Below are 15,177 nucleotides of genomic sequence, written 5' to 3' on the forward strand. Positions count from 1 at the left end.
AACCCAAACCATTCTATGATTCTGTGATCTTCAGATTGGATGACACTGGTGATAAAGTAACTGCGCGTAGAAACCAGGGTACAAATATTGTAGCAGCCCCATTTCAGCATCTGCTAGTCACCGGTCAGAATAATGTATTCAAGAATTAGAAAGAGGGAAATGTTCTAGCCAGCTTTAGGAAAATATTCAAACAAATACAATTGACTCTTGCCATTAGCCCAAATGAAAAGAAGTGTGTAAACTGTGATTGAAAAAAAATTGTCCCTAAGAAAGGCACTGCTTTTCTATAGGTTCATCCTTGACTTCTGTTGTGGTTGGGAAGAATTTCTGTCCCTTGTTTACGCTTTAGTGGCTGCTTACCCTGTTTTACTCAGTGTCTTTATTGATGCACTACAGTGTTCAACTAGTCTTGAACATCTTTTTTTCTTTCTTCTTTACATAGTGGGGAATTGTAGTTCATATATTTATCGCTGCAGGTGTTGGGAGGCAGCCCTGGACGTTAAATGCTAGTGAGTCCTTGTGTATCAAAATTAAAATAAACAAGGCTTTCTAAGGTGGCCATGACCCTCTTGCTGAGTCATCTGAGAGTTTGTTTAGTAGTGTTATCATTTTCAGTAAGTAAATATGAGGCTACAAATCTGTTTTTCCATTTGTAAAGGCTTTATTTTAGCTAGCTTGCTATTCCTGCTTAGCAACTGTGGTCCTCTGTTTATTGCCTTATGTTTAGTAAATATTTTCTTTTCCTCAGTGTCAGTCAGAACTGACTGAAGCCTTATTAATTTTGAAAGAAGGCACAGTTAGCATTCGTGAGCATCTTGGAAGAGGCACTCGAACTTCCAGGGGACTCTGCGAGAGCCGGCTGTGCTCAATGTTGTCCAGCATCAGGCTTCAAGGCCACAGGTGCTGCTGGAGCTGTGAAATGTGTGTGCATGGGGCTGTGACCACACCGCTTCCCTCATGAATTTATAAAATATTGACTTGTTTAATTTTAATTTAGACTAGAGGAAGCCAAATCTTGAATTTCAGTGTTTGTTTCTGCAGGAGGGAGCAAAACGAAGAGCCAAGATCAATACTGCTTGCAAAAACAGAGCAAATCAAAGAGACATAGACTTTTGTAGGATCATGCCCCAATCGACAAAGACTCCTATATAAGATGGTAGATAATGCCTGATTGTTTGGAAAAGCTAGTTACAATTCATTGTACTAATATTTTTGTACAAAAATAGAGTTCTTTGTATAAATGAGATGAGCAGTAATGGTTTATTGCAGTACAGTTTCTTGGTCTGTCAAATATTTAATCTTCTGACACTGGAAAGAAAACCAAGAAGAGATGCAGAGTTTATAGCAATTGATGGGAACTGCATTGGAATCTCAAGGAAGTGGATCACGAGATTTGGTTTGTGCTCATTTTGAATAAGAAACAAACACAGTTATCCTGCTACATACACCCATAACATATGCTTTCAGTGTAATGAATTCAGTGTAATAGATAGTAATTAGTACTGGCTGTCAGGAGCTGTAGCTCTGGGCCTAGAAGCTGGATATAGACTCTACTCCTAGGTGGAATGTGACTTCTGAAATAGATACATAAATCAGCCAGGAAAACCATTTCATTGCAAATGCATTAATTGCTTGGCTGGGGATGTGCATGGACCCGTTTTCCTAGAGCGTGCTGTATGTTCTGTGCAGCTAAAATAGTCATATGTGGTGTCAGAGTCTGTGTCTGAATGTGTTTCCTTTTTCTTCTCTGCTTCAGTGAACATTAACCCAATATATTCTATTCCATACACAAAGTGTTCTGGTGATAAAAACCCTACGGGATCTTTCACACTGTCTGTGTGAAATGTGCTTTCCTATTTTTGGCAGCGTGCTGTAGTGAGTACCTTCATGGGGTGGGGGGGAGACTGCTTCAGGACATGACTACCATGCTTCTATTTTCTGTTTTCATTGCAAGTTAATCACAGGCTCTTCTGTTGTAATGTATGCTTGTGAGAGGACTTTTGTTCTAGCTGTAGCTCTTCAGCTTGAAGTAGTGATTGGAGGAGGAGGTCATTAGGCAGGGCTGTTAGGTCCTGCTGCTGACTGGCACGGATGCCTGGTGCAGATGCTGGAATTGTTCTGATCAGTGCTCTCCTGTTGTTGGCATGACAGACAGGCAAGGAGATAAACTTTTTTCCCCCTTTTTGTCTCCACAGCACTTCACAGAGTTCCTGGATGAGTTTTCACCTGATGTCCTAGGCCAGCTCCTGAATGATCCCTTCTTATCTGAGAAGAATGAAATAATGGAGGTGGAACTGTCCCCGGCATCCCCAGCACCTCTGATCCAGGCAGAACACAGCTACTCACTCTGTGGGGACTCTCGACCCCAGTCTCCCTTGACCCACATCTCGAACGATGACAACTTTACTGAAGGTAATACGCACGTTTGTCATGATGATGCAGTAATGAAATGTTCCTGGTGGGATGATAATGCACTAAGGGTGCCTGTGAATGCTTTTAGCTCATTGATACACCTACAATGAAATCACAAAAAGGATTTGTTTGTTTTAAGTCTGCAGGCATTGTGAATAAAGAAACTTTTTCATTGACAGGGTAATTGTGCTCAGCAGAAGTTACTAACTGTGCACTGTAAACATTTTGAATTAGAAGTAAAATGCCCATCAAAAAGAGGTGGGAGAGGCTTGTTTCCATGCCTCTGAATCTGCGGTTGTTGGTGATAAATGGAGACTGATAAACCAGATTAGTCAAATAAGGACCACAGTGAAGTCTGGGTACTGTAGAACACGACATGTAAGGGAAAGGTGAGGTGGGTTTTGTTTGGTCTTCTGGAGAAGAGGCAAAGGGCAGATCTTATTGCTGTCTGTGGCTATCTGATGAAAGGGTGAAACAAAGACAAAGCTGGACTCCTCTGAGATACACAATGATAGAACAAGGGGTAATTCCAGCTGGGTGTTAGGAAAATCTTATTCACCATGAGAGAGGACCAGACATTTGAACAAGTGTCCAGAGAGGCTGTGAAGGCTTCATCTGTGGAGATATTCAAAGCTGAGCTAGGCAAGGTCCTGAGCAACCTCATCCAAAGTAGACATACTCTGAATGAGGAGCTGGGCAAAATGGTCTCCAGAGGTGCCTTCAAAGCTACATAATTTCCAGTTTAAAACCAGACAAACAAACCTTTTAAACTACGCTTATTTTTCAGTAGTGAGTATCTGGAGCTTTATGCTATCCCAAAATGAACATCAGGTCATCTTATCTGTGTTTGTAAATGTACGTGTAGGAATGTAACTTCAGGTGGTGCCCTAGTCTTAAAACCTGTCTTGCGGAAGTCGTAGGATTTTTTCCTTTTTCGAAAATACAAAAAAGCAAAGAAAAATATAATGCCCATCAAGAAGTCATTGGTGATCCTGTAAAGACATAATAACTACAATTTTATAGTTTCTGTGGTTGTGGGAAATTGTGATGCGTAGAAAATTATGAAAACCAACAGCATTTTTTAGCAGTTACCTTAATTTAGCAGTTACAAAAGGGAGGGGAAAAAGGGAAGTGCAGGAATGTTGGGAGGAAGGATTTGACCTGCTTGTTCTGGTGTGAAGATGCCTCCTGGCAAGAAGGGGAACTCAAGGTAAAAGCTAGTGGTTGGCAGAGGAGCAAGGCTATGAAGGTAACTATTAGGAATAATCACCATGGCAGACTTTCACTCCTAATAATTGGTTTATGTCTTCAGCGTTAGCTTTACAGTGAAAAGCAGTGGAGTACTAAGCTGCATTACAATAAAAGGGGGAGAGAGAGATTAGTGCTTATGTCTAAGCATTAGCAAGCTAAGCTGTTTATGAAGATCCACCAGGACATGAGTTTTGTCCTGACAGTTTTCTAGTCGGAAGCTCCCTCTTAAAACAAGACGCAGTCTGTTGGAGATTTCACAAGAGGACAACTAATGGAACCTATGAGAAGGCTTTTCAAGGTGAGACAGGGTTTTTGGAGATGATCTGGAAGCATCACCAACATAAAGCCTTCCCATTTTATGTTTTCTAAGTGTTTTATGTGAATGTCTTTAATACATATAGGAGATGATAGAATCTTTAACCTAAGTGTTTTATGTGAATGTCTTTAAATTAATACATATAGGAGATGATAGAATCTTTAATTGTGGCAGGAAAAAACAAGCACAAGCAACTTCAGAAAGCAAGCTTCTCTGGAAGTTAATAGGGAGAAACTTCAAACTAGGCTAAAAGTGAAGAGAGTTTCCTTTAGGGAAAAATCCTGAAGAAATCCATACTGCTGAGACCACGGGTAATTAGTAGAGCTCTAGTCAAAGGATATTTTAAAAAGCCAAGAGACATTAACAAGTGGGTTTAAAAATAGAAAATGAATGGAAAGCACTTCATCTTCTGTTCACTCTGCAGAGTGTTTCATAAGACGAGGAGGAGTTTTTCGTGGTGTTTGGGATTTTATTTAATCTTATCCCTAGAACCACGCTCACAACCTTTCAATACCTATTGACTTCAAAACAGTGAAGCTGAGAAAAATACTTGAGGAAATTGCAGAATTACAGTTAATGTGGCTACCTGATAGATATCCAAAGGCATCACCCTGATGATTTTTCACTCCTTGAGTCCATGAGAGTAAAAGAATTGGATTTTGTGGGTGGCAGTACTGCAGGGTTTTGCACCGAAGGTTGAAAACATCTCTGTGGTTAGGCAGTGGAGATATGCAGTGCTCCTGACAACTCTGGTAAGTGCCGGTCCCTTTGGTGGAGTGAAGGGAACAGCTGTTGGGAGCACCAGAGTCCTCTTTGATAGCAAAAGGTACAGGGTGTGGAGGGGGAGGTCCATGTGCTCCAGCATGATCTCCTGCAGCTGCAGAATGGGTGGTGGATTTGTGGAGTGGCAGGGGCTGAGAAATGGGGTTGTTTGAGGGTCTTATATAGAGAATGTGCAAAAAATTTACATTCCCCAAATAAGCACCCCACTGGGTGGATTGGTGCGCTTTCAGCTCTTGTGTTTTCATGGTTTTTCCATGGCGAGAGTTCATGATTCTGCTGACGCAGGACCCAGGTCTGCAGGACTGGGAATCTAGTGAGGAGACTCATGTGTGACACTTGTATGTATACACGTGTGGTATGGACACACATGGTATGGACCCACGTACCTGTGGTCAGAGCCCTGTGCCAGCCCAGCATGCCGGTGAGCCACGTGTTGTTGGAGGGAGGCTGCCTGCACTGAGGGGCTGGGGGGCAGCTGGTGCCACGCAGGTCTGGTGTCACAAAGGATAACGTTTCCTACCCCCTTGTAAAAATAGCCTTAAAAACTGATGTTTGCTTCCATGGTGACAGGCCCCTTAGAGATGGCGGGGAGGCAGGAGTGACAGGTGGGGGTGCGTGGCCCATCCTGGGGCAGGGTCCTGCTGGCCATGTGGGACCGGGGTGATGCCAGCCGTCGGTCCCAGCCCCGTGGCACTGGGGCCAGTGTGCTGCCACCAGGCTGGCCCCACTTTGTGTTGCTCTGCTACGTGCCTTTCTGCTCTCCTTCTTCAGTCTGTGCCTGCCTGTTGGAGGAGGGAATTGGATTTTGGGAGTACCTCCGTCTGGTTCAGTGGCACTCAACATCTGCAGCAGTTTTCATCTGTGTATTCACAAGTGTGGGGTCCCAGAGCCCCATGTTGCAGGGAGGCTGAGAAAAGGCCTGTCTTGTTTAATGAATGATCTTCCAAATAGCTTTGAGTCACTCAGTGTCTATTTCCGTCGTCTTTTTTCCCAGACAAGTCTTCGATAACCTTACTGAAAATGTTATTTAATGTTTCCTTCCAGCTGTTAGAATGGAGTGAATGATCACTCTGACTCCATAAGCACCTTCTTGCAGGAACAGTTAGCTTCTGCCGTGAGCTGTTCTCATCGCTACCCGGCTGGTGCTGTGATTTCTGCAATCGCTAAATTGACCTATTCATGTAACTGTAAATCTCATATAAAGGGGTTTTTTTAAAGTGCTAGAAGTGTAAAACCTGTCAGACTCATAAGCCTGGGTTTAACTCTAGAGAAGTCTGTTGACCTCAAGATGAGAACACATTTAAACATCCATAAGAGCAAGGTCCCAACACCAGTTTTCCACAGTTATTAATTCTTCTGACTTCACTGTATTGAGGGTATTTCCCCAGTTTTGTGCAGAAGAACTCTTCTGAATACTCGCAGGCTGTTGCTAGTGTGGGGTCTCTGAAGGTATCAATCCCTACATCTCCAGTTTATGAAAGAATTGGCAAAAGTAACTATTTTGGAGCAGATGTGTGCAAGATGTCTGGCATTTAGTTGTTTGCTTTTTTCCCTCCCTGAGAATCTATTCTTACATTCAGTTTTGCATAAACTTTTAAGACTAAAGATACTTTGGAGAGAGATATAAGGCCTGAACTGCTTGCTTGCAGCTGGCTGACCATGAGTTTTTGTTCTCCTGAACTGGTGAATAAGGCATCTGGGCTGGGGAGGGCTCCAGGCTGTAACGTGAAAAAGGAGGCTGCGTCACAGGTACGATAAGCTGCACCAGTTGTGCTGCTGCCTCTCTCACAGTAAGTTTCTGCTTTCTAGTCGTGAGCCTGGGGCTTTTGAGACAACTGCAAAGTAGCTCTGGAGAAGCACATTGGGTTGTTATGAGTGTTTCCTTGGAAGGAAATGAAGAAGCTGGGAGTGGAGGCTGAGAATAGGGCTGATGGATAAGGGACACCTCTTGCTGTACGTCACGGCCTTTTGGGGCACAGGTTCACTTCCGACAGTTGTGAATGGTTAGGGAAAAAAGCTTCAGTTTCTAATAGGCATGTCTGTCGTTTCTGCAGCCTTTTGGAAAGGGAGGGCTGTGGGTCAGAGAGGAGCAAAGCAAGATCCAAGTTTCAGCAGGGACTATGGTTAGCCTCCTGTGTGACTTGAGATGCTAGTAGTGCAGGGTCCTTCCCTGCCTTCATCTTGTTCAGATGTGGGCACAAACTTTAGGACAGTGGCTGTTTTGGACGTGTGAGATCTGTAGGTGAGAACCAAGTACAAGTACAATGCTGAGGGACTGGTGTGCAGCAGGAACATGGAGGCAAGGCTGCAGCATCTGTGTGGGGCTCTTCATCCTCTGGGATCAACTCAAGTGATTGGGGTGGTTTGCAGTGGGTGTGTGTTTGGTTTTTCTGTATGTTTTTTACTTTGTGAGCCTTGCAGGGCAGAGACAGTGGACAGCTGATTAGTCATTTTTTATGGTTTCTGTCCTTAAATGGTGGCCAGGTGGCTGGATACGTTCCTTTTCCCATCCCCCAGGGGCTCTGCTTTTGAGACTAATCTTGGTCCCCACCTGCCCCTCCTGTTCATGCTTTTCTGCTCAGGAATGCTTTGAAGTTACTCTTGGATTTGAAGCGACTTGCCTTGGCTAAAGGTTTGACAGAGTGATTGCAGAAATGGTATGTTTCTATTTTATGTGTAGCTGTGCCAAAACTGGGACTGGTCCCAGGATATAACCTGTATTGTTGTTGTTTTGTTTTGGTTTTTTTTACTGATGAGGTTATGTTTTCCTGTAATGTGCTTTTAAAACTTAGATTTTCCTTTTAAGATTCAGCTCCATCTCCCTGTGTGGTTTGAAAAATAAAAAAAAACCAAACAAACAACAAAATCAACAACCCCCCCCCAAAAAAAAACAACCTTGAAACAAACAAACAAACCCCCCAAAATCATTGTATATGGCTCCCACTTCTTCAGTGCAAATGACCCTTTGACAATAAACCAGCCCTCATCTGAAGAAGTGCTTTTTACAGGAAAATGCTTACTTCTGTATGGAGTCTGCAAGCAGTAATCAGTGTTGTGTGCTGTCTCTTTGCATAGAGGCACCCGTGGGCTTGAGCCTCAAGGTGGTCTTCATACATTTTATATGTATACATATGAATAATACATATGTGTATATAAAATAATATATATCATATATTGTATATAAAAGGCTATATATTCTATTTTTATTTTTATGTAGGCATTATATATATACACACACACATTGTCTTGCTTCTATTTTTCTCAAAATACTGAATCAATGAGATGTGAACAATGAAAACAGAATCTCCTCTGCCCTGACTTTAAAGAAAATGGAACTAGACAAAGAAATTCACTTCTGTTTTGAAAAGATGCTCTCAAAGCCATGCTGATAATTTGTGCAAGTACAAACCCATGCAGCTTCTTTCCTGTGTGGGTTTTTTATTTTTGTGTGTTTATTTAAGAAATGGGGAGGAAGCCCTGTATTTGAGTGGTTTTTAGTTGGGTCAGTAGCCGTTGGTCCTTGTCAGCATCTGTAGTTTTGAAGGATGGTAAGCCTTTTGAACTTCATACGTCCAAGGTCCAAAATCTCAGTAGGTCACTCTGAATCAAGCCTGTAATTTCTACTTGGGCAGCACTGTGTCTGAAAAATGTCAGATTTGATTTTGAGGTGGGCATTTAGGTGATTGCTTATGCTTACTGTTAATAATTGACAACTTCTTTTGCATTCATACCTCCTTTAGCTTTCAGTTCCACATGTGAGATCTCCTTATGGCCTTTCTCTGTGCTGGACTAAAGAACTGTCTGCTCTCGGAAACCTCTTTCTCCAGGTGTTTGTCGGCTGTGATTAAGTTCTCTCTTGATTTCTGTTTGGGTACAGTTTAAATGAATTGCACTTCTTTAGTGTTTCCCTATATGGAATATCTTCTGGACACGGAGCTATTCTTGCAGTTCCTTTCTAAACAAAGGAACATTTGCAGTTCCTTTTCAAAACTCTGTGTAAAGTGACCACAGGAGTTTATTTCCCAGGAATAGTTTCCCTTATGATGAATATTAGGGGAATACTCCTCCTACTTCCAGTCCTGCTGTTTCTGGAACCGATGATCTCATTCTCTTTTAGCTGTGGTGCTGCACTGGGAGTTCTTGCTCACTTATTTATGTGCTGTGAGCATCAAGTCCTTTTAATGTCAAAGCCTGATTGCTGCCATAATACAGATATGCCTTCACAACATCCGCGTGGGGTGTGGGGAGAAAAACTCACAAGGGTGAGAGAGAACTGGTTTATTTTGAACACAGTGCTTCTGTGGATAATTTTCACATATCTCAAAAAAACCCCCATAATCTTTTACAGAACATTTAATAGTACTGAGCATTAAGGCTGTAAATCCAAGCTACCACCTCAGTCTGTGCCTCACTCCCATGTACATAAAGGACACTATAAAAATAACATTTTTCTCCCTCTAAGCAAAATAATTAAAACCATCAAGGACTGTATCCCAGCTGACAGCTATGTTTATGTAAAGTCTTAGGCTGGAGAGAGGTTAAAGCAGAACCTGTAACCCCGAGACATCTCCTGGCTAGTTTTATGTGACAAGATGATTCTGATTGAAAACTGTCAAATTCTCTGCAGGAAAGAGGGTATTGACCCTGGTTACTTTAGGTATGGAAGGAATAATGTAGCCTTGTTTCTATCTTAATAACTTTGATAGTGATACAAATAATCTGTGGGTTTTAGATAGACTGTATGCCGCTCAAAGAGGGGATGCAGGTACGACTGGTCATCCTTTGTTAGAAGCAAAGCTACTTCTGCTGTGTGTCTCCATGACTCTCTATCACTGACACTCATCTTTGCCCATTTATTTAATTTTGCCTTCCTGGCACTTTAAAAAGGACCCCAATGTTTGGTAGTCAAACAGTATCCCCTTTGTCGAGGCTGTTTCCAGGGCTTTGGTTTCATTATTTGCGGTGGGAGTCTGTGTGCACGCTGGGAGGGGGAAATGCCATCTGGAAAATCTGTAAGAGAAACTGTTTGTCGATGAATGTGGGCTCTCACCTCATGGAGGAGAGGGGGGGAAGTGGCGGTGGCGTTGGAGTTCAGCATTTCAGGCATGATAAACAGGGCTTGTGTCTGCCAGGGGGTGTTACGTGAGCCCAGAGCTGGGCACCGGGGTTGGTGCGAGCTGAGGGGGAAGACAAGGAAGCAATTATTTCTCCAGAAGGGTCCAGCTTGCCTTTGGGAGGGTGTATAGGGCTCAGATTGCAAAGCTGGGGATGCTGAACTTCCCTGTGAGCAGCATGTCCAGCAGCACGCCCAGAATCCGTGCATCAGCAGAGGCCCTTGCAGGTTCATGGTGGGGTGCCAACAGAGAGCAAGCGGCCGTTTCCCCCACAAACAAATTGTGAGCCTCTTCCAGGAGGTGTTTTCCCCTTCCAGTTAGCTGGCTGCCAGTTTGCAGGTGTGTTTCTGTGGTGTAGAGCTAGTGACTGCCCTTGGATCTGGCTTCTAGCTCTATAGGAGGGAGACCTCAGATCTGTCCAAAGTACAACTTTGCAAACGCGGAACCTTGGTGCAATTTTAAGCGCCATCTGAGTCAAAGTGTCTTATTAACATGTGAGGAGCTGAGCCTGAGACTGCATGCTGTTGGAGATGGCAGGGCTGTGCAGAAGCCATGTGGGCTGTGCGTCCAGGCCCTGTGGTTCATGATGGCAGTACAAGGCCTGTCATGGAATAAAAGGAATTAGTTGAAGCCCTTTTGCTCAAATCCATGACACAGCTGAAGAGGGGGATTATTTAAATACATTTGGCTGGACAACAGTTTGACTCAATAGGGGTCTTCTTACATTGCCCTGTCCAGAAATGTCTCTTCTGATACCTGTGCAAAGCACTTTGGTAGTTTGTTTGGTCTCCTTAAGTTTCTACTTTTGTCTTTCTCTAGCTGTTTAATCTGTTGCTTGGACAGTGAACTTTGAGTAGGCGAGAGCTGCCTCTTCATTCTACTTACACATGTAGGGATATCCCTTGATGCTTCTACAGGTTGTATTTCCAAGCTTGTTTCAAATGGCGTGCAGCACATGCATCTGTTTTCTGTGTGATTACAATCTGTTGCGGTGGTAATGGTGGTATGTTGAGTTTTCTTTTTCCCTTCAAGGTTAGGTTCAGTGGTACATCCCTCATGTGGGTTTGTTTACCTAGTGGCGCTGTCTTCCTTTTTACTGCAGGGGGAAGAAGGTGAAAATCATGTTTTTTTTCTGAATGCTTGCATTCTGTCTACTTGGGAGGGTGAGGGATACATACAGAGTGCATTTCTAATTTCATTTATTTGAAAGTAAACAGCAACTCAGAGTTCAACTTGGTTACCCATGCAAGAAGTGTCTCTGTTAAACTCTAATGAATAGTGCTAAAATGAGTGTGGGGAGCAAGGGAGATCTTTTTAGTTGTTTTGTAAGCTCTGTTTCTCTGTACATCTATCACAGAGGGTGAAATTTAGTCACTATTGGAGAAGATTTCCTTTTTCTTAGGAGAAGAGGTGGTATGTCGGACAAGATTGAAGAATTAGTTGGATAGAATGATGTTGGATAGAAATAATTTTAAAAAGGAAAGCAAAACTCACTGGGAACTCCGATATTAAAAAAATGTACAGTTGAAGTAAGTATTTTTTACTTTATTTTCCACTTTTCCTACCCTATCTTCCCCATAATATATGGGACGAGGAAAGAAGCAAAATGTTGCAGTTCTTCACAGAAATGTGAGTATCCTAGAAAGCTGTGCATGGTGGCATGGTGTTGTTAAGAGACTAAATGTTTAATTTTTGCATATCTATACATAAATACAGCAATATAAAAAATGTTTGCAAACACGGAAGTAGTACATATTAATTCTGCTATGTACAAACACAGCCCTTGTGTGTTTTTCATGTACATCTAAATCACACATACTGATTATTGCTACACCTGTGATGCTTAGAGGAGCAATGAAATCTGTTTCTGTTGAAAGCTATCGTCATAATGTATGTGGTGGGCAGCATAGAGAGAAGTTGGCTTGGGTGTGTTACGCACCCTAAGCCAAGCACTTGCGCATAACTCAATCTCATAACTCATAAAGAACTTTAAAGATCATAAACTTTCATTGTGCAAAATGTTGCCTAGCCTTTTCATTTTTGGGTGTAGTAATCTGGAGAAAGGAAAGTGAAAAAGGAAAGTCCATTTGTGGTATGTTGGATAGATCCTACTAGCGTTGTCCATCTTAACTGCAGATGGTGGGACCTGAGGCAGGATTAGGGCCTCTGGAATAAAGACAGAGGATAGAAAGAGTTTGTTTGCTACTTGGACACCTTGCTGTAGATCTGCACGTCATGCAGTGTTTATACTTACTTGTTTATACTTAATACCTGAGGGAATTATGTCCCATTTTGAGTTTCCTCTCTTGCCTTAGCACATACACAGCATCTTACAACACATTCCATGTTGTATCTGGGACCAAGCTGGACTTGCAATGATTGCCGTTGGGGAGAGAAGAAGACATGTTTAGAGCTTTTCCTATCAGTGAGAACTTTGCCCACTACATTGATTGAACTTACTCTGGTACTTTTTAAGGGTCCTGCCTTGTTTTTTTGTTTTGTTTTGTGGGGTTTTTTTGTTATTGTTTTGGTTTGATTTGGTTTGATTTATTTTTTTTTTTAGTAAGGTGGAAGATGCATGCTAAATGGGAGTCTGCAGGAAAGGTAGAGCAAGATTGATGACAATAGCAGCACAGAAAATCTTTCCAAATAAATGTAATTTTAGTCTTGGACACAGAAGATAAAATCCTAAATGCATGTGTTACAAAACCTGGGTTACTGTGATGAATGGGTTTTTTGGATGCTTGATTTGAAACTCTGACTTTTAACTTGCAGAAGTGGCCGCACCTGAAAACTCAGTGCATAGTGTGTTTTGATAAAGTATAATAATAGTTCTAAATCATCTGAAAAATCCAATTCCAGTTGTCTGCAATTGACCATTTTAAATTACTAGATACTTTTTGGCCCTAATCTTTCCACGGCTCACTTGAATTTTCAGGACTGCTGTGGAAATTAATTCAGGTTGATGAAGTGTTTTGGTTGTGCCATTGGAATGAATTAAACATCTCTGTGGGAGCAGAATTTGAATTGTATTTGGTAAAGGAGAGATGAGGCTGTGCATGAGACTGAGAATAACAAAACAAAACATGGTATAGCTCCTCAATTAAGGGAGAGCCAGGGAAACTTGTTGGGTAAAGCACAGGTTCTGCAGAGAAATTCTTTGATCACTTTATTAAAACATTCCTATTTTAAGGTCTATATAATGTGCAAAAGTACACTGAATTAAACCTTCATAGGTGTTGCCTGATACATGGGTGCTTTGCAACGTTAATGTTGAGTTAGATAGTCTGTATGTGCAATTTAACAGTGCTAGTGCGTTGTACATAGAAGCACTGGAATTTTGCTAAGTACTATGTAGACTCCTTAAATGATATATTTCATGTGCCAAAATGCCTAACATTCATGGACTTATGAAAGGGTAGGTGAAGGAGAGTGCTTCTCAGCTAGTCATTACGTGATAGAGCTCTGAAGTTCATAGGAAGCTTTGGTGGGGGTAAAGCAGCTGGTATCATTTGTTCAACAGTCAGGATTTTGAAGCCTGAGAAGAGATTTCTAACAGCCAAAGTGACCATTTTAAGGATGTGGATTTTCCTAGCCATTTGAATAGCTAAATCTTTTGTTCAGGCTTTCTTCTCTTTATAGCTGAATGGTTTGCAACCTATTTTGTCTCACCTTAGCAATGCAGTGTTGCCTGCCCTGTTCATACCCACCTAGTATATCATCACCAAGATGATTTTCTCAGTCTTTGGTTTTTGACTCTGTCTCGATAGTTGACATGTACCTCCTGGATCATGTCAAATGTAAATATAAATACAAATGCAAATACTCACTTTCAGTTTCTTGACACCAGTCATCTACTCTTTCCACAGCATGTCTTGCATGGTTTGGAGAAGGGACCTCCCTTCTGCTCCAGTGGGTCCCTTGAGCCAACCTCTGTTGCCCTTTCATTTCAATATTTCACATGCACCTTCTTACTTGTTGTCATTATTCCATAAGACTTTTCATGGTTCTTCATACCCCTCCATAAGAAATACCATTGTCTTTGACAGTGTGCCACGCCTCTCAGTATGACAAGTGTTCTCTAGCCTGCTCAATTTTACCCCTATTTGCCTAAATTTGTCTGGTTTTGTGCAACATTCTTATTAGGTCAAGGGCTGCCACTTTGTTCAACTAGTACAGTGCTTGTCAGAGTAGACTCAGGTGCTTGGGGGCTATTACAAGAATGAACCAAGAATGATTTTTCAGAAAATGTCAACCCGTTATGCTCAGGAAGAGGAGAAAGGAAATGTCCTTGCAGCTCTCTTGGAGCAGAGGAGAGATCGTTGGTGACTTCAGAAGCTGGAATGTGTTGAAAGAAAGTGACTTGTTGCACAACACTAGAATCATGATAGTAAATGCTTAACAGGGGCTTGGGAAAAGTGGGGAGAGGGGAGTATCAAAGTGGGATTTGACCAGTCATCTGGAATGACAGTTGTCACCATGCATTGGAAGAGGCAGTGTCTAAAAAGTGTTAGATGCAGTTCTTCTAGGTTACCTCAGTGTTAAATGTGCCGTTGCTGTCACTGAAAACCATCCGTAACTCTTAAGAACTGGTTAGACTGGCTTTGAAGCCTGGAATAACTTGGAGCAGTTAGTGCAGATCTAAGTGGTGGTGGCAGGGAGGTCAGGTTAATCAGCAAAGTCAGGTTGCAGAGCAGTAAAATGCCCGGTTGAAGGCCAGCATATCTTGTCTTACAGCAGCTGAATCCTCGTGATGAGTCTGGGGATTAGAGGTGATAAACATCACAAAGTTCAGCCTTAGAGGACATGCCCTGTTTCACTGGGCACTCATGCCTAGATTTCTCTTCTACTTGCATGATGATACAAATCTCAGAAAGTTACGGCTAATTACTTAGTTCACCGAGAGCTCTCATTAGTATGTAACCTTCCCTCCCAAAGGGAGTCTAAAGTACATTACAGATGATAGCACTGGCACGGCGTCGCTCGACCCAGAGGTGTGAGAGGCAGCAAGTGGAGGCTTTGTACAACACGATGTAGGGAAGGTTTTGGAAGAAGTTATCCAAACAAGCATTTGAAAGTTGTATTTGCCAAAGGATTCTGGATTTCCAGGCAAAGATACCACTTTAAAGCTCTTATCTGAATGATCCACACACAGCAAGCTAGAGGGAATCCACGGATCCACTGAACATTTCATTGCAGTCAGCAGGGAGGGAGCTGTGCTCTCGTGTTTGTGAGTGGAGAGGCTCAGGGGTAGCTGAAAGAGAGCAATGTCCTCTCTCCTGAGTTAATATTTAGATAATG

The 15,177-nt window shown here is 42.3% G+C and overlaps 1 protein-coding gene across 1 annotated transcript in view; it reads left to right on the forward strand.

Annotated features, from left to right (window-relative positions):
• Positions 1-2,144: 2,144 nt before the first annotated feature.
• Positions 2,145-15,177, forward strand: part of CREB3L2 (cAMP responsive element binding protein 3 like 2) — a 33,568-nt gene continuing 20,535 nt past the window's right edge. Inside the window, exon 1 of the mRNA XM_029083971.1 lies at positions 2,145-2,412. Within this exon, the coding sequence (XP_028939804.1) occupies positions 2,145-2,412 (268 nt within the window). The remainder of the gene's footprint in view (positions 2,413-15,177) is intronic.

The sequence above is a fragment of the Antrostomus carolinensis genome, unplaced genomic scaffold, assembly GCF_000700745.2.
Source record: "Antrostomus carolinensis isolate BGI_N321 unplaced genomic scaffold, ASM70074v2 scaffold39802, whole genome shotgun sequence".
NCBI classification, from domain to species: domain Eukaryota; kingdom Metazoa; phylum Chordata; class Aves; order Caprimulgiformes; family Caprimulgidae; genus Antrostomus; species Antrostomus carolinensis.